Source organism: Branchiostoma floridae, chromosome 17 (assembly GCF_000003815.2).
Source record: "Branchiostoma floridae strain S238N-H82 chromosome 17, Bfl_VNyyK, whole genome shotgun sequence".
Classification (NCBI taxonomy): Eukaryota; Metazoa; Chordata; class Leptocardii; order Amphioxiformes; family Branchiostomatidae; genus Branchiostoma; species Branchiostoma floridae.
The window spans coordinates 16,317,183-16,336,290 of NC_049995.1; the positions used below are offsets into that span (position 1 = coordinate 16,317,183).

The following is a 19,108-nucleotide window of genomic DNA, read 5'->3' on the forward strand; positions in this document are numbered from 1 at the left end:
TGCTTTGTGTGCGTGTGTCTGTGTGTCTGTTCGTGTGTTTTCACGATTTCTTTCCATAAGCTCGCCGTGGACACTGACAGGAAATAATAGGTCAAAGGTCTCAGAATATATTGCTGCCCTGTGTGCCATTAGGCACCACAAGAGTCTGAAAAAAAAGAAACATTAAAAAAGAAACCACTGGTATAGATGTGCGAGGGGCGTTCAATAAGTAATAACTCTGACCCACTTCCAGTTGTCTGATCTAAATGAAATTTGGCATGTGTAACGATTCATATCTCTATAGTTTATGTTGCAAAAAAGCCAGCTCTGAACTAATTGTGGTTTCTGATTTACTGGTGTTTGAACTGAGTTAGGTGTGAAATGGACCAGGTGTGAAAAAGAGCCAGCCGAGTGTCGCGCAGTGATCCGGTTTTTGTATTTGAAAGGACTCACACCAAAGGAGACTTTTGATGAAATGAAAGAAACTTATGGTGATGATGCCCCATCATATGACCTTGTAAAACGCTGGCGTCCTGAATTCAAACATAGCCGGAAGTCTATGGAAACAGTTCCCAGAGCTGGTCGTTCCTCTTCTGCCATTGATGAGGCATCTGTTGGAGGACCAACCTGGGGTGTCCTACAAAAACGGTGTCCAGAGCTGCATCAAACGATGGAAGAAATGCACAACTCTGGGTGGTTCCTATGAAGAGAAAGACTAATAACTGTGCCAAGTTTCATTAATCTCCTGCTATGGGAAATGAGTCAGAGTTATTACTTATTGAATGCCCCTCGTACCGACGACTCTCACTCACTCACTCCGGCGAGCTCGCTCGGAATCTCCGCATGACTAGTAAGCATGACTACTAGCATGACCGACTACTATTAAGTATCAAATACCTCCTCACAAAGGAACACGAAATAGAAATGCCTTAGTTATGAAACCAGAATTGATTTGTTCAAGTAATAAATTCTTAAATGTTTTTCCATTGATCTCCGGTATAATACGTGGAGCTCGTTGCCAACAAGTATTGTGGGAACATCCTTATCAGATAGCTAGAAAAACGCAAGAATGGCAGTTACATACTAGCCTCAAATATCTTTCGTGTTGGGGTCTGGCAGGATGGCTGTAGAAAGGTTCTCGAAGGCTCTTGATCAGAGGGAGGAGAACCTAGGATTGATGACCACTCACACCACAGGTAGCCAGCTACAACACACCACAGTTGGTCAGCAGGCTATCACAGTAGCGAATAAGGTACTTAGTGGTCACTGTTATGGATTAAAATTAAAGAAATACAGTTGGGGGTCTTTAACCAATCATGGTAGGGTGTAATTACCTCCTGCTGATTCTGCTACTGTTCTATTGGTGGAGTTTTTTTGCCCACTATAAGGGGCAAAATTGAGAAGAGTTCCTATGTCATCCTGCCAGACCCCTGCACGATAGATACTTGAGATCGGGCTGGGGTTTGGTAACCAGGCTAGTTACATACATATAGATACAGATACAGAAGCTGGTGTGTTGCACCAAGGAGGATATATGGTTACACCGAAGCTGGTATATGTGTTACACCGAAGGGTGGTTATAAATACGTATACCGGCTGTACAGCACAGAAGGCCTTATATACCGGCTATATAGATACAGATACAGCATGTTACACCGAAGGGCGGTTATACCGGCTATATAGATACAGATACAGAAGCTGGTGTGTTACACCGAAGGGCGGTTATACCAGCTATATATTAGATACAGATACAGATACAGAAGCTGGTGTGTTACACCGAAGGGCGGTTATACCGGCTATATACATACAGATACAGAAGCTGGTGTGTTACGCCGAAGGGTGGTCATATTTATGGCTATACAGATACAGATACAGAAGCTGGTATGTTACACCGAAGGGCGGTTATATCGGCTATATAGATACAGATACAGAAGCTGGACGTGTGTTACGCAGAAGGGTGGTTATACCGGCTATACAAATGCAGATACAGAAGCTGGTGTGTTACACCGAAGGGCGGTTATACCGGCTATATAGATACAGATACAGAAGCTGGACGTGTGTTACGCAGAAGGGTGGTTATACCGGCTATACAAATGCAGATACAGAAGCTGGTGTGTTACACCGAAGGGCGGTTATACCGGCTATATAGATACAGATACAGAAGCTGGTGTGTTACGCCGAAGGGCGGTTATACTGGCTATATAGATACAGATACAGGCGCTGGTGTGTTACACCGAAGGGCGGTTAAGCTAAAGCAACGCCCCCATAACTCCCCCTTACCTTGCTACTGTTGTTTGTCCGCTGCCCTTAAGGTCGTCGTCATTAGGGTCATGCTCGTAAGGTCATTGACCCTTGGGTTTGACGTCATGTTTTGTCTGTCTACTGTTACGATGAGTCGGCTGGCTGCCACGCCTAATTATGTAATTCGATAATTACCAGTATTTGTTAATGCGTGGTTGAGTTTCAAAAGGTGGGCAAGGTATAAATACAGGCCGCCAGCCGCTACCCACAGTACTGTGAAGCAGACACCAACTGTGAGCTACTCGGCATATACGGGAACTACACAATCAAGGTAAGATTCTAGAGTTTTCTGCCGTTTTATAGGACGATTGTAATACATGTAAGGATCAGTTCGTGTGTAAGTGTGAGTGTGTGTGTGTGTGTGTGTGTGTGTGTGTGTGTTACGGTGTGTGTGTGTGTGTGTGTGCATATACGCGTGTTTAATTTTGTGTTATAACCTATGTTATGTATCCGCGTATGCGTGTAACGTAAGTGTATGTGTCCGCGCGTATGTTTGTGTCTGCTTGTGTGCGTGTCTGCGTGAGTCTCTCTGTGCGTCTCTTTCTTTCTCCCTGTGTTGGTATTGAAAGAAAGAGAGGGAGAGAGCACCTTTCCTGTGATTTGTATGTGGCACTGTGGACTTTAAGCATGTCAGCCAAAATTTCCTTTGCTCACCTACAAATGGACACGGGTTTCCTAACATCTGGTTTACAGCGATCGGGTCTCAAATTGAGATTGAAGATTGTACATAATTCTAAACATTGTTGAATCAAAAAGAAATGCGCTTGTAAGTGTAAGTAAGCACATGCCATGTAACTTGATACTGGCCTTACAGAAAGGTGTGTGGTAGTTGTGAGAAAATTTGGATGTCTAAGATATTTTCCCAGAGAAGTAGAACGGCAGACGAACAGCGAACCAGCTGCAGTCTGCTTACGTTGAGAAATGAAGGCAATTTTCATATTACACATAATTTTGTCACTCGTAAGATCACCGTGTTAGGTCGGATCGTTTGTCCGAAAGGTCATTTATGATTGCTTAACCCCAGTCACGTTGTCATGGCGACATATAATAATAATAATAATATGAACATGTATGGCGTCTAGAAGCAAGTTCTGACCGCGAGGTCATTAACCTGAAACGCTTTCTGGTCTTAACCGAAAGGCCATTGACCTTTCGCGTCCACAGCATTTGTTAATAAAGCAATCCTAATTTGTCTAGAGTTTTACAACGGCGAAAAAATAACTATTGTGTCGTTTACTACAAACTAGCTATTCTGCTTGCCTAAGATTTAGCTGTGTTCGTTAGAAAGAATTGGAAATTAATATGAAATCATACTGTAACTTGTAACCATCCCCCTCCACTGAATGGAATAGCCCACCGTGTGATTCAGAGTAGACGCGTGGCCACGCCCACCTTTGTAAAAAGGTAGACCTGCGAAATAAAGACATAAAAATGCCAAATTTCTGACTGGCACGCTTCAATCAAGATTGTTATTGGTCGTTCTTCCAATTTCCATGCTATATTAAGTCAAGTAAGTCAATTAGTTGCACTAAGGAGGTTATATTTATGGGTTTCTTATAGGGCTATAGAATAACCTCCTTGACCTTGGTTGCCCTGGTATTTGTGTCTATCAGGTGACAGCGTTGTCACACCCGTCAGTTCTAGAGTTAGCTATAGTATACACTTGTTGTCTGATACAAACCATACTGGAGTCAGGACTGGAGTTCTAGAGTTAGCTATAGTATACACTAGTAGTCTGATACAAACCATACTGGAGTCAGGACGCACTCAAGTCAAGGTAGGACACTGTCGCTTCTGGGTGTAACGGCCACTATACACCTTTCTCACGCGGCGGCCATGATAGATCTAAAACGAGTTCAATGAGGCAAACAAAAGGCTGTCCATCATAATTAGCAGTTCAACTAATGATATCCTGCCAATTAGGGAAGCGACCAATAAGTGAAGTCCGTCAAATATTTGCATTATTATGTTTTTATTTTGCATCTCTTAAGGGACTATGGGACCAGTCTACACTACTTTAAATTGCTACATTTTTCGGTGCATAACACTAATTATGATTTTTATTATTCTATCTTATATCATGAAAGTTTGTATGGTTTCGGGGAAAACTAAATGGGACCTGATTTTAGAAATAAGTTTTGTCTGTTTGCCTCATTGACCTCGTCTTCGATCTATCATGGCCGCCGCGGCGCCGCGTGAGAAAGGTGTATTAAACACAATTCCGGCGGTCACATCTATTAAATTCATCGCCTTGAAAAATATACGTCTGAAGACTAGTATGATCTTGTATCTTAACTGTGTATACGGGGTGAGGGTAGTGGACTAGAGATCGCTCAAACACAGTCTGTGTTTCAATAAGACTTAAGTTATGTTAGTTTAGGTTATTTATGTAGGAACCTTTTTTTCTGTAAAGATTGAGGCGTTTTCAACTAGAAAATCCTCAAGAATTCCCCACTATTCAATCGTAATGCACCAGATTATCTATAGTGCTTTAGCCCCAAATCGTCGACACAACAATTACTGAAAACTGGTTCTTCCACATTCTCCAAAGTAAGTCTGTCAGTCATGACAATCTTTCCCCAATCTCTTTCCGAATGATTACGTCTTTTCAATAGAAAATGGCAATTACAGGTTAATTAAGGTGACCGAATGCAAAATACTAACATTACATAGATCTATTACTATTGTCGTGGATGCCATTGTAAGCACGATATATTCGCTATTCTATACAATTTATATATTGTTAGTCATTATTATCCTTTGTAAAATTCCATGGTAAAAATCTGTTGTCCTTGTCTCTGTCAACAGGGCTAGCCCTTTGTAATAGCCACAGGGTATTTGGACAGCCCTGGCTGTGTGCGCTGAACAGCCAAACTGATAAATAATATATTAACAGGTCTATCCATACAATCATTCTAGGCCCTACTTAAAACCTATACAATGCAAACAGTCAGTCAATATTGTAGGAGTCTTATGCAAATGTTTAGTTGCCCAGTCGGTCATGGACCTCAAGAGATTTTTTTGAAAATCACAATCGCCATGACTATTGACAGGAACACACTGTCAATGGTGAAGAACAGTATTCCTATTGACAGGATGTGCTGCAATTTGATTCTTATTGACAAGAGCATCGTGTCAACTCGCCTCGGCGAATCACAATAACCAAATACTTACTTTAAGAATCATCCCATATTTAGCTCCTTTTAATGTATTTTGATAGAATAAAAATATAGTTATATAGATTCAGCACATGCGACATTTCTCAAACTCAACTTGAAACATCACAAGATGTTCCTTTCCGTTTTTATGTCATAACGTGACGTCATTTCCGTTTCAGGACAACAACCAATTGCAAGATGGCTGTGAACTTCACCGGAAACTGGAAGCATGTCGAGTCGGAGAACTTCGACGACTATCTGAAGGCCATGGGTGAGTAACAAGATACTTCTTACACATCACGGAGTCTCTCAATAAAATGGCTCACGGTTTCAGGTGCGCATGCGAGGTCAAAGGTTAAAGTCCACAACTTGTTAACAGTTCTTGTAACTGGCTGGACAATTCTTGATACATATCTGAAGGGAAATATTGGCGAAAAAATCATTCATGCTTCGAATGAGAACACAATCAAACTACAATAATATCCAGTATCAATACTGAGGGTCTGCATGGGGGGTCCCGACAACGATTTACGCTGAATTCAGAAGAATCCCCTATGCATTACGCTAGATCAAGGAAGGCAATTACGCTAAATTTGGTCGCCTCACTACGAATTACGTAGATAAGATGGTTTTCCCTACGAATTACGGGAAATGAAAATAGGCTGCCTACGCCTTACGGAAAAGAGCATGCAGACCCTTAGGCAATATATCCCAGTTCACGATCCCAAGCTTTTATCACCTTACCGACCAACAAAAATCAATCTTCTTGCTTAAGTCGTCCAACCCCCATATATATAAGAAAATGTTGGACAATTCATCTTCCACTGCTTACGGAAAAGAAGTCAAACCCATCAAATAGCTTAAGTAGAAATAGATTTAGTTTAGACGTTATTATTATTCCCTTTTGATTTATCTATGAATATCATTTCCCTTCTTTGTATGCAATTAGCCTTCGGGCATGAATTTGCAATAAAGAGTATTATTATTATTGTATTTAACTGGTACTATGCAGCTCCTATTTCCCGTCTCACCCTAGCTTTACATTCCTCAAATAGTAACTACTTATAAGAGCCTCCGGCTAGTTGAGTAGCCCTGGCTGTATTTCTCTTTATACAGCCAAATAAATCAAATAGAATGAAACTCATGAGAGGGAGAAATCCCTACAGATTCATGCTAAACAAATGAAACTTGACCTGTGTGTACTTGACCTGTGTGTACTTGACCTGTGTGTACTTGCTATGTGTGTACTTGACCTGTGTGTACTTCCTATGTGTGCCAAATACAGGTATTAACTTTGCCATGAGAAAGATCGCGAATGGTATCACCCCGAAGTTGGAGATCCAACAAGATGGCGACAGCTTCAAGGTCAAGACCATCGGCGCCAAGACCAAGGAGGTCAGCTTCAAGGTCGGGGAGGCGTTCGAGGACGAGATGCAAGTCGGCAAAGTCAAGGTCATTGCCTTTTTCTTTTAGATAATCAAGTTAAGCACTGCTCTTAGTGACCAGGCCAATGGCCTAGTCGGAAGGGTTCACCTTGCAGTTGTAGAGATTGAAATGTCTTTTTCTTTAACCCTATATCTGATGACATCATCAAATTAGCATAATTTATGCATATATAATCATGAAAGATTTGCTAAATAACATAAGCTTTTATTTATGTAACAAAATAGCAGTAACATAGCACATAAACGTGAAAAATACATTGTTAGAACCGAAATTAGCGATTTTTGGCAAAACTGCCTGTCAACAAACAGTTGCCATAGCAACAACAAAGAAAGGAAAATTTGTTAAACTTCGTAAAATTGTTGCCAACAATATTTTAGGAAAACTAACGAAATTTGGTGGCTCCAGCGTAAGCCGTTCTGGCGTTATAGGACATCAAAGTTGGCGTAGGCCTCAAAAGCCCCCCCCCCCCCGTCTGAATAGGGTTAAATATCGTTCACCTGGGGCTAACACTAACCTTCATAAACTTCTCACACGATTTTACGTTACAAATTATTACTGTCCAAGCAGAAGTTGATGGGCGACATCGTGACTTTTTTCTTACATGCCGTATTCTTTTGTTAGCTGACATAAAAAAACGGCATATAAGAAAAAGGTCACGATTTTCCCCATCAACCTCTGCTTATATGCTATAACAGGTCGTGCCGACGTAATAGTGGAAGGCAAGCTGCATGGCAACAAGATTTTAGTTTCATATTTTATGTTATAACAGGTTGTGCCTAGTCTAGTGGACGGCAAGCTACATTTCGACATCGAGGGGCCGAAGCAGAAGCTGGTGATCGAACGAGAAATCCGGTCTGACGGAAGGTTGTACCAGGTCAGCTGACTTTGTCTTTGACTCTGAATCTATTATTTAAGAGGGTATCTCACCGGACTTAAGTACTTTTGTGACTTTTCTTCGTTCTAACTTGGATTTCTGTTACCATTGACTTTGAACGGAAATACCATGCTAGACATATAACTGAAATACATCAAAACACGAAAGGATTGTTTATTATTGAATTCATTGAGCGCTTGTTCAAATCACGCAACCGCAGCCAACGTGAGTGGTAGCGCTGGCAAGGGACAGGAAATTTTCGATCTGACTGATAAAAAATTCTAGAATCATTCCCGACATTTTGTCTGTCATTCTGCTGCAAGAGGGAATTGCGATTGTACAATGTATATCTGATATGTACTTTCAACGTCATATTCTAGCTATTATACAATGCGTAATTAGACAATGATGCTGAGAATATCAGTGTTCTGAGACATTGTTATCTGGGGTGATTCTACAAGAACGCTTGTGGTTTCAACAGACTATAAAACTGTTGTTTTTTCACTGTTGCCTAGGTGATGAAGGCAGGAGACGGGACCACCTGCACCAGGATCTTCGCCAAAGAGTAACCATGGGGACCTGTTACCATGGCAACCCGTCACAAGGACAGCGGACGTAAACTTGCTAGATAGCAACATGTAGCAACTGGAAACATTTTGTAACTGCAGTAACCATAGCAACTAGTAATGTGGACATGTCTTTTTTTCGTAAGGTGTAGGCAGCCTATTTCGGTTTCTCGTAATTCGTAGGGAAATCCAAATCGTCTTCTTCACGCAATTGGTAGCTAGGTGATCAAACTACACGTAACTTCCTCCCTTCATTTTAGCGCAATACGTAGAAGGTTCTTCTGAATTTTTGGTAAAGAGTTGTCGGGACCCCATACAGACCATCACGTAGTAACCAAGATCGCAACCACGGTTACTCTCCAAGCAGACGTTGGACTCCAGCTCCAACTTCTTTAAAAGTCACTTTTATATCAGGTTTTCTATTTTGTATTTTTTGTTGTTGTTCACCAGGGAAACTAACTATGAAAAAATGCTTTACTGAAGACGTCAAAGACAGGCCTGGACCTAACCTCTTCTTGGAGAGTAGCCAAAGTAAGATTAAACTCAATAAAAAACAACTAGCAAACTAGACTCATAGACAGTTAGAAACCATGGCAACTACTAACACAGGGAACAGCATGGGTGGTTAGCGGTATGAAAGTGTGGCAGCTTTACTTACGATACTCTTGCAGATAGCGCTGGATTTGTGCAGTTCATGACGGCAAATAAAATCCACTTCAATCTTATACACCTGCGTTCTTCTGATGATTACCTCCATGAAATGGAGGTATTGTTTGTGTGTGTGTATGTGTATGTCTTGACACAAGGCAGAAACTTAGCGGTTATGGAAGACAAAGAAACAGAAACAGCAACAAAGACTGATACCTTTCTTCGAATTCTGCACGAAAAGTCCTAAACCCCTCGAATGACGTCATCCTTTATGACACGTAAAGCTGTCTATTGTGACGTAAGAATCGGACGACAGGAAGTACTAGAATGACTGGCACGCGTTTGGATGCAATTTGATACTAGCTTATTCTTTGCGTTTTTGTTGATATTCAAATAGAGAAGTAAGGTTTTAAATAGAAACAACATTCCTATCCGCGAGACAGTTAAACACGTACAACCAACTCGTCCTACACTGACTCGCAACATAATTGCCAAACACAAGGTATGGTAATGGCGCGATTTTACCTTTAAATGAATTTATGAAACGGTAGATATTGTTACCTCCTTTTCTGTTTCACACTGGAATGAATCCATACTGTTTAAAAGTGCCAAGGCGTGTCTCACTCACTTTAAGTCTCTTCAAAATGATTTCCCTAACCGAAGCTTTAAGGTATAACGTATGCTCATTTTTGCCTGAGTCGAGTAAGGAAACAGGTGTAAAGTACCTTTCTCAAGGGTACAACGTCAGGGTCTGCTATGTGTTCGAAAAAGGACATTTAGATTCTAATCCAACAACCCTAACCACAAGACGACCTTGCTTCAAGGTCAACAACCAAGATGGCCGTAGACTTCACCGGAAACTGGAAGCATGTCGAGTCGGAGAACTTTGAGGCGTGTCTGGAGGCTCTAGGTAAGGAAATGAGTTATGTGCTATAAGACGGCAAACCTCTCAATAAGGGTAATCCACATATGGTTGCTAACTAACGTCCCTTAAGGCTACACAGCTAAGATGAACCATTCCTTCGTTCCTTGCATTCTTTCCTTCCACTCAACCATCCTTTCTCCCCCCTTCCTTCCTCCCTCCTTTCTTTCGTCCCTTCCTTCCTTCCCTCCCTACCTCCTCCCTTCTTTCCTTCCTTTCATCCACCAATCTCATCTCTCCCCATCCATGATTCCTTCATCCATCCTTCCTCCCGTCTTTCCGTCCTTCATTTGTTCCTACATGCACTCACTCACTCACTCACTCACTCACTCACTCACTCACTCACTCACTCACTCACTCACTCACTCATCCATCCAGTTATTTATATTTACCCATTCGTTCGTTCATTCATTCATTCATTCATTCATTCATCCATTCATTCAATCAATCAACTAACGATTGTTTGAAATACATAACGTTACAGGTGTAAACTTTGCCATACGCAAGATCGCAAAGAACACCAACCCTCGTTTAGAAATCCAACAGGATTTAAACAACTTCAAGATCAAGACCGTTTCTATCAAGACTACGGAGGTCAAGTTCAAGATAGGGGAGGAGTTCGAGGACGACCTGCCGATGGGCAAAGTCAAGGTCAACGCTTTCTTAATCTTAAACGATCGAGGATTCATGTGAAAACTGATTTTAAAATACACAGAATTATGTAATATGTATGTTATGGAAAAAATAAAGTTATGTACTGTAGAAAAAGTGGGACTTTTCGCCTTCCTCTGCTTCCAAAAAAGAAGTCAAACCCAACCCGTTTAGAAATGATCAACACTATTATTCGTGTAGTCTCTTATGTTTATCTCCCACGTTTCCACCATGTACTTGCAATTAGCCTCTGGGCATGAATTTGCAAATTAAACTTAAACTTTATAACGTTACGTCTTTATTAGTGTTTGTTATGACACCTGTATTGTAGAATCTCTGCACCAAAGCTAAGAAAATTCTAGTGATCAGTTTAGAACATATTTGCGGAATTTGCTGACATTTATGATTGATTTTATGTCACATGTACACATCAACAGATCATGCCGACCTGGGACGGGGAAAAGTTACATTTTGACATCGACTCACCGGTGGGGAAACTGGTCAACGAACGGGAGATCCGCTCCGACGGTAGACTGTATCTGGTCAGTTCGTAATAAGCCTTCTCACACTCGTTACCACGCATGCGCGGGTGAAAGGAACTCTGAGTGATATGTCAAAGTTGTGGCCCTCAGACGTCAACAGTCTCGTCTCTACCATTGTTTCGATTTGTGTAACAATATCCGGAACGTAATGGCGCCTGTAAAATGGCGGAATGTTGATTTTCTGTGTGCCTTCAACTTTGACATATTACCCAGAGTTTCGTTCACCCGCGCGTGCGTGGTAACTAGTGTGAGAAGGCTTATAGGCCCTTTTACAGAGGTCAGAACGCACAGTGTGCGTCGACAGGAATTCTAGGTACTATGTCAAAGGGTAAGGCCCAGAAATTTTAAACAATCCTTGTTTTGATTTGCATATCTGTTTTGGTTTTCAATTTCGGGGTCTTACCTTTTGACATATTACCTAGAATTCCTGATATCGCTTGTCTTGTCTCTGTCGCCGCACATGCGTTCTGACCCCTGTGAAAAGGCTTATTTCCCTCTGCTTCTGATGTAAAAAATCTGACGAAGTGGTAAATTCCATGTAAAAAAATGATAACATCAATGACCCGTTTCGCTTTGGTATTTACGGTGTCATCGGGCTAATCTCCAAGCAGATCCTCTTCATCATCATCCGGGCGTGCTGGTTGCACGGATGGCCATGACTCTCTTCCTCCATCCTTCCCTATCCTCCATAGCCTTTGGCAGTTCTTCAGCCGAGCAGCCAGTATCTACACAAACTACAATACAACTATAGCATAAGATAGTATCAAAAGCTGGCAGAGGAGTGAAGCCGGCCTAGCAGTGTGTATGCTACCGGATCGCGTCTGATTACCTTTAGCTACCTACATGTATACTCCTTGGCAAGCTTTGATACTATATTATGGCACCAAAGGATTTGCTTGGAGATTATCATAACGCATGGTCTGTTTCTATACCTACTTCAAAACCCCAATTATTTGCTTTGCTCACTAGGTGGTTTATTCGGTGCTCGTGGTTGTATAGGAACCAAGTATATCCTTATGACATGTCTGCACCGTAGACACCGAAGGGATAAGGTCTTAAGCCCTAAATTAAGTTTGCTTTGCTCATTTGGTGGATTCTTCGGTGGTTATTGGGGGTATGTATGGGAAACAATCATGCCTTATAACACTACATACACCTCAGGGGATGTCATTAAGCCTATACTAAGTACAATGATACATTACTGATAGCGATAGATCTAACGTTAGTAAATGAATAATGATATTTTCCTTCGCCAAGAAGGGTATTGTTTTCGGTTATCCTATAGGGTGATGGCTCTTTATGTAGGTCAACAGCATATAACTCAAGAAATTATGGATGAAACTTTGTGATATTTGGTAGGTGTGTAGCAGTTGTGGAAAGGAAGGCCAAGTTGGAAAACTGTTTACCTGGCGTTTTCTAATGGTACTGCAGCAAGCATTGTATTTTCAATCAATTTGATTATTTCCATCCTGTCGTTGCCTAGGTGATGAAGGCCCCAGATGGGACCACCTGCACCAGGATCTTCACCAAGGAGTAACCATGGAAACTTGTTACCGTAGCTACCCGTCACCAGGGCAACGAGTGTAAACACTGTCAGCTTGTCCCAGCAATGCAATGCAATTTGATTCCGTCTGTTGATTTTTGTCCTTTTCGAAATAAAGTAATAAACCGAGTGGTTGCAGTTTGAGTTTCTTATCTAACTGCTCATATAAGCCATGTTTTATCAAAGTGAGCAGAGACTGAACTAATAAATTCGTCATATTTTTTGAAGTAATCAGGGCAAACCTCAATGTCAAGAACAAGAGCAGAAGAGAACTAGCCCTGTGAGTGAAATACAGAACTTTTCTGGTCACAAATTACTGATGTTCTAGTTTTGAAACGGTCCCGTGTCGTAGTAACATAACGTTAGTTCCATAATCAGGACATATATTATTTCCTGGCACTTAATATATTACACAAGCACACAAGGGTGCACACACACACACACACACTCACTCACTCACACATACACACACACACGCTCACAAACACACACAGGGAGATAGTCTCTCTCACACACACATGCATGCACACAATACACATGGCTGACAATCAATGTCAAAGAAGCATTATGTATCACAAAACACAATTTACATTTTTCATGTTGATCCAAATTAACAGCCCTTGAAACACTTATTTTTTAAACTGTTACTTAAACCAATGTATTACCTTTTTACATTGCTGCATATAATTTTCAATACAATACAAATGTATTTATTTTCACAAGTACAATAAAAACTCTTTGCAGCATGAAGATTCAAATATGTACAAAATGACAACATTTCCTGCAGCGACAGTAATATCTACAATATTGGAGACAACATACAAACATTGGAAACCCTTCCAAAGACAAGTTGTATTATATCTACTTACTAATTGATGGACAAAACTGAATTTTAATAGAGTAACAATCAAAATATGCATAATCTTTTATACGAAATCCATTTCCCACATTTCTTTACATAGTCCTTTAACACTAGTTCACCTTTATCCGCGGGGTAACCTATATCCGTTGTTGTTAGAAACATAGTATTCATGGCTATCAAGTCGACGGATAGTGGTTTCTAATCACGACATTATCAAAACACCACAATTTGAAACCACCGTCCGTTGACTTGATATCTTTGAATACGCTGTTTTTAAAGACATCGTATATAGGCTACCCCGCGGATAAAGGTGAACTAGCGTTACATGTAGTTTGCATAGTGACCTGCAAAGAGGTAGCCCTTTATGGTGGCACTGGCACCAATAAAAATAATTATTAAAAAACTGCATTTTTTTAGAAAACAACAAAAACCATAAGTTGCTCGGTAATCTATAAATATCACTTTCAGCCATTCAAATAGTTCCTTGAGAAATGACTGTTTCTTAACTGTCTTTCCTTTAGCAGCATACATAAACTTAAGATGTTTGTTTTTGTATAAAGGTGTTTGCTAATGTTCTATCACTACATATTTAGTCCACAGTGTTACTGCATTCAGTATAAGTCAGTGGTCAGATTGTGCCTTCAGTTCACAGTACATAGCATTACTGCATTCCACATAAGTTAGTGGTCACATTGTGCTTCTTATTATGGTTTTCCTTGATGTAACGTTAAACTTCACAACATGAACTTCCTATAGACTCTATAGAGTAATAATTTCTCATCACACAGTGTACTAATCCCTACTATAGTGGTCTGTGCGGCCCAAGAGCTTTAGAAACGGAGATGGGCACTGCCCCTATACACTGAAAGATGAAGAAAGGATTTTTAACTTAACTAACTGCATAGAAAAGTAAGAAAATGGAAATTCTATCCTCCATTCACTGCTGGGCTGGACTCTCTTAGTATTTTTGTGGCTTGGCAAATTTTCCAATGATGTCACCGTGGCTGGAAAATGTCCTGCAGTACTACCGTTTTCCTCCAGGGGGAGCACTTTTGGCCCTGGTCTGCAGTCTGGTCTCAAGCCACTCTTCGTAATCCTCTGTGGGCATCTCAATAATCTTCTCTCGAACAAACTGTGAAGAAATAGGTTTTGTGAATACACAAATTTATATCAAAACTGGAGGTTCTGCAGCAATACTTGTAAAGCCACAAGGGGACCCAATGTCAAACTTGACCTTTGTTTCTAGACTCCAACTCAACTTCAAAGTATCTTAAGGATCCATCCAAAGCTTCATGACATATACTGTAACACACCACACTTATCGAAAAGAGGGGTCCTTCCCGGTGTAAGTGGATTAATTAATTCTGTTTGGATATGCAGCTTGTGTACTCTTCATGTACAAACCTGGTGTGGCTTAGTTTGGTTTACCACCTTTGCAATACAAACAAACAAACCTCTATAGCAGAGCAGATGTCAGGTGCGGGTTAATTATAACAACATGGAGGGGTGTACATGTACCTCTATAGCAGAGCTGATGTCAGGTGAGGTTAATTATAACAACATGGAGGGGTGTACATGTACCTCTATAGCAGAGCTGATGTCAGGTGAGGGTTAATTATAACAACATGGAGGGGTGTACATGTACCTCTATAGCAGAGCTGATGTCAGGTGCACACAGCTCCCAGGGCCGGAGAGTGGAGAGAACCTTCAGGAACTGGTGAGGGCTGTACCGTCTGCTGATGCCGTCTAGCTGCACCTGGGCAGGGGAATGCTGGGTTAAGTATCTTATTTCAAGAAGAAGGGGAGACATGATCCAGCTGGTAGGTCTTGAAAGAATCCCGCTAGAGTCTTTCTTAACACTTCAAGTTGGAAGCACAACAAGAGATCAGTTTCAAACTCAAGGTCCCAACAGCTTAAGCGCAGCCAGGAGTCCAGCCTTGTTCACGGGTAGCAACCTTTGAGAGCAAACCAAAGAGAGCAAGGCTGGACTCAAAGCTACCACAGCTTGTGATTTGAGCTAAAACTTAACCAAGTTTAAGACCAGATTGTACAGTTACTTGGAGAATGAGAAGTACATCACATGAGAAGTGCAAGAGTGAAGACTATTCTACAGGCCTCAATGCCTTCCTTTCTGGAGACAGTATTCACTATTTCAAGCAATGAAAGTTGACAGAAGAATATACGACTGTACACTCTGATTTCATAGCTCCTGGCTTTTCACTTATGTTACAACCAAAAAAGGAGTAAAATAAAAGTAATTTAGTATTCAGTCATTTGTACTTACAATGCCGTATCTGGAGATTTTCTCCAGGATGTTGAGGCAGAATCTGTCGTCCCTGATGTTTGGTGGCAGGTTCTCTTGTAGGTCCTTATACCTGTGCAGAAAAGTATGCAGTTATGCATGGTGGAACACAGGTATATAGGCTGGGGTAGAAATGTACAATCATGATGACGATACTTCATAAAAAAGCTCAGAACTGAAGTCTTGCACATCCAACAGTTTCATTAGGAATATTAGTAAATACTTAACTTATTTTTACAACATCAAAAGTAGCTTCAGTTAGTACTGCCTTGAGGAAGGTACCCAATAGCTGAGAAAAATAATGTTGTAGGAACATGTATTTTACTTTTGGCTGTTTTAAAAGAACACTCATCGTTCTTGATAAGGTGTCAAGTTAGTACATGTACCAAACAAACAAACCAACCAGACCGCATGAAAATTCTGTCTGCAAAGGGTTTTGTACCCTTCCTACTCCTTTCTCTCAAAACAAAACAAACAAACAAACAAACAAACCCACCAGGGAGCGTGGACCTTCTGTTTCCGCAGAGTTTCGTACTCTTCCTGCTCTCTTCTCTCCTCCTCCTGAACAGCTGTCTTCATCTTGTCCACCGCTCGGAAGAAACTGGTGGGGTGGCCCAGGGTGCGGAACTTGGTCTCACACTTCTGTTTTCTTTTCCTGAAGGAAGGAAACAGCAAAAAATCAGCTTTCATCATGTCTGTTGTTATGAGTTAAGAGCTGCAAAGTACAGAACTTGGTTTCATAATGTTTGCTTCCTTTTCCTGATTTCTGATGATGATGATGATGTGCATACCAGTCAGACATCTTACAGAGACATTAAACCTATAAGTGGTGCCCAAGATGCAAACCAATTGGTATGACACTTCTGTTTTCTTTTCTTGAAGAAGGGAAGAAAAGAATCAATTCCAATTCTGCCAATTTTATCTGTACCTTTCCACTGTGCAAGGATGTTAAGTCAAATCTGACAGTGGCCTTTCTACCAAGCAATGTTAGATACCCAATCCACCCCAAAGTTGACAGCACCTCCAAACTGAAGCCATGACTGGCTAGTAAAGTTCAATTTTCCCCAAACCTGTCCAGAGCCTCCAGGTTGTCGTGTAGAGTGAGAGCCTTCTCGGCAGAAACGTCGGCAAACCTCTGTCTCATCTCCAGCGGCAGGCCTTGCTGTCTCACGCTCGGGAAGTCATGGTAATACTAATAACTTAAGGTAATATCACACGTACCTGTTCAAAGCTTCCAGGTTATCGTGTAGCGTGAGAGCCTTCTCAGCGGAGACGTCGGCAAACCTCTGTCTCATCTCCAAACATTAGGGAATACTACAACTTCAAAGGTAATATCACACGTACCTGTTCAAAGCTTCCAGGTTATCGTGTAGCGTGAGAGCCTTCTCAGCTGAGACGTCGGCAAACCTCTGTCTCATCTCCAAACATTAGGGAATACTACAACTTCAAAGGTAATATCACACGTACCTGTCCAGAGCTTCCAGGTTGTCGTGTAGAGTGAGGGCCTTCTCGGCTGAGACGTCGGCAAACCTCTGTCTCATCTCCAATGGCAGGCCCTGCTGTCTCACACTCGGGAAGTCATGATAATACTAATAACTTAAGGTAATATCACACGTACCTGTTCAGAGCTTCCAGGTTGTCGTGTAGAGGCAGTCCTTACTCACTCACTCACTTACTCACTCTATACTTAAAGGTAATATCACACGTACCTGTCCAGAGCTTCCAGGTTATCGTGTAGCGTGAGAGCCTTCTCAGCGGAGACGTCGGCAAACCTCTGTCTCATCTCCAATGGTAGGCCTTGCTGTCTCACGCTCGGGAAGTCCATGTACAGCGCAAAATACGCAGGAGAGCTGGAAATACACACATTCAATGACTAAAAGATAATACAGTGACTTTACATTTGAAAAACAATATGTAGTATATTTCACAGATGAATAAGGACTTATTTACCAACAAGTTTGTAAACAGAGCTTTTATAAAATTTTTGCAGTTAACCTCTGTAATGAATTCCATTAACACCAAAAGTGTACATCTTTAAGTGAAATGAACGGCCGATGCAGTTCCAAAAGAAGCCACTACTGACAAGGACCAAACCTACAGTACAAGAGCTACCTACCACCTCTACATCATGACCATAGCATGTCCAGAACATGAGAAATCGAAAATGGAAGTTCTGCTGCAGTACCATAGAAAGGCATTAGGGGTCCATTATTGAACTTGGTAATAAGGAATAAGGAAAACTGTTACTTTAACAATGACTAGGAATTAAGGTTAGAGTGTTGAGACTTTTGTCCAAAACACTGATTTTAAGACCAGAACGCTGATTTTAAGACCAAAACGCTGATTTTAAGACAAGTTACTAGTACATGATTATACAATGTAGATGTACCTAAGCGGTCTGGCAGGCATGCTCTTGCTGGAGGATGTGGAGGGGGTTCCCCGGAGCCTGTAGTCAGCCAGCTGCGACCGGACCTCGTCTGTAGGGGATTGCTGGGGACGGAAGTTCAAGGAACTTTACCAAAAGTGCCCCCCGATAGGCAATTCGTACAAAACTTGAACCAAAGTGAGCACTATTTGAATAAACCTTAAATCATAGTAAAAATGTCAATTGATATAATATTACACTTAATAAACCAGTAACATACCTATTGCTTTGATGGTAGAACTTTGGAGAATGTGTTACAGTACAAGATATTAGATAATGTACTACTAATGTGCATAATGCTGGTGACTGTTAAGACTCAAATCTGTTCACAAACATTTTAAACTCATATGTGCACAGTATGTGAAGACAGATGTGCAAAATAAACACATTATCTAACTGTTCGCACAAAATTGTGAAGACATGTTTCTGTGGTACACATACATGTACAATGTACATTAGACTTACTGATATTCAAGTCCTCAATGTTAGGACAGCTGTTCAGAGATGCAACAAGGAAAATTAGACAAACCAAATTGATTTGTAATAGTAAGAAGATTCAAGAAAGCATCATTCCAGATTCAGTGGCCACAAAACGTCACTCAGAGCTTCTTAATCATGAACTCATTCAAAAGTAAATATCAAAATGAAAGTATTCTAATTTTCCCAGACTTACGTTTCGAGTGGAGCCCGGCATGCCGTAAGCACGAGACTGTTTCCTGAGTGCCATCATCGCTCGCGCCCCCCTCCCCACCGTCTGCATCGACAACGCTCTGTGGAGGACATAACAGTCATTTCTAAACACATCCAAAGAAGTGGCGGAGAGTTACTGTAATACCTGTCCAAAAGCAAAAGTTAAAGTTGCCCTTGCATCTGTAACAGATGGGTGATG

At 41.2% G+C, this 19,108-nt stretch overlaps 3 protein-coding genes across 3 annotated transcripts in view; 2 read left to right on the forward strand and 1 right to left on the reverse strand.

The window, feature by feature from the left end:
• The first annotated feature begins 5,621 nt into the window (after window positions 1–5,621).
• On the forward strand, window positions 5,622–9,049 carry LOC118404544 (sodium/calcium exchanger regulatory protein 1-like). Its single transcript, XM_035803695.1, has 4 exons — window positions 5,622–5,709; window positions 6,724–6,890; window positions 7,654–7,758; window positions 8,274–9,049. The coding sequence occupies exons 1-4, from the start codon at window positions 5,637–5,639 to the stop codon at window positions 8,325–8,327; spliced, it is 399 nt and encodes a 132-aa protein (XP_035659588.1). The 5' UTR covers window positions 5,622–5,636; the 3' UTR covers window positions 8,328–9,049.
• A 597-nt stretch (window positions 9,050–9,646) lies between these two features.
• Window positions 9,647–12,685, forward strand: LOC118404546 (cellular retinoic acid-binding protein 2-like). Its single transcript, XM_035803697.1, has 4 exons — window positions 9,647–9,882; window positions 10,379–10,545; window positions 10,983–11,087; window positions 12,571–12,685. The coding sequence occupies exons 1-4, from the start codon at window positions 9,810–9,812 to the stop codon at window positions 12,622–12,624; spliced, it is 399 nt and encodes a 132-aa protein (XP_035659590.1). The 5' UTR covers window positions 9,647–9,809; the 3' UTR covers window positions 12,625–12,685.
• A 639-nt stretch (window positions 12,686–13,324) lies between these two features.
• The window catches only part of LOC118404390 (coiled-coil domain-containing protein 60-like), a 33,751-nt gene continuing 27,967 nt past the window's right edge, over window positions 13,325–19,108 (reverse strand). The window contains exons 13-19 of the mRNA XM_035803460.1: window positions 18,893–18,989; window positions 18,171–18,284; window positions 17,504–17,667; window positions 16,291–16,449; window positions 15,777–15,867; window positions 15,138–15,248; window positions 13,325–14,624 (exon numbers count right to left, since the gene is read on the reverse strand). Of these exons, the coding sequence (XP_035659353.1) occupies window positions 14,517–14,624; window positions 15,138–15,248; window positions 15,777–15,867; window positions 16,291–16,449; window positions 17,504–17,667; window positions 18,171–18,284; window positions 18,893–18,989 (844 nt within the window). The 3' untranslated portion in view covers window positions 13,325–14,516. The remainder of the gene's footprint in view (window positions 14,625–15,137; window positions 15,249–15,776; window positions 15,868–16,290; window positions 16,450–17,503; window positions 17,668–18,170; window positions 18,285–18,892; window positions 18,990–19,108) is intronic.

Excerpts from the sequence above, each read along its gene's own strand:
- LOC118404544 (XM_035803695.1), top strand. The coding sequence starts at position 5,637 with ATGGCTGTGAACTTCACCGGAAACTGGAAGCATGTCGAGTCGGAGAAC. Across the intron at positions 5,710-6,723 it reads CGACTATCTGAAGGCCATGG|GTATTAACTTTGCCATGAGA; the intron begins GTGAGTAACAAG and ends TGCCAAATACAG. Across the intron at positions 6,891-7,653 it reads TGCAAGTCGGCAAAGTCAAG|GTTGTGCCTAGTCTAGTGGA; the intron begins GTCATTGCCTTT and ends ATGTTATAACAG.
- LOC118404546 (XM_035803697.1), top strand. The coding sequence starts at position 9,810 with ATGGCCGTAGACTTCACCGGAAACTGGAAGCATGTCGAGTCGGAGAAC. Across the intron at positions 10,546-10,982 it reads TGCCGATGGGCAAAGTCAAG|ATCATGCCGACCTGGGACGG; the intron begins GTCAACGCTTTC and ends ACACATCAACAG. Across the intron at positions 11,088-12,570 it reads CCGACGGTAGACTGTATCTG|GTGATGAAGGCCCCAGATGG; the intron begins GTCAGTTCGTAA and ends GTCGTTGCCTAG.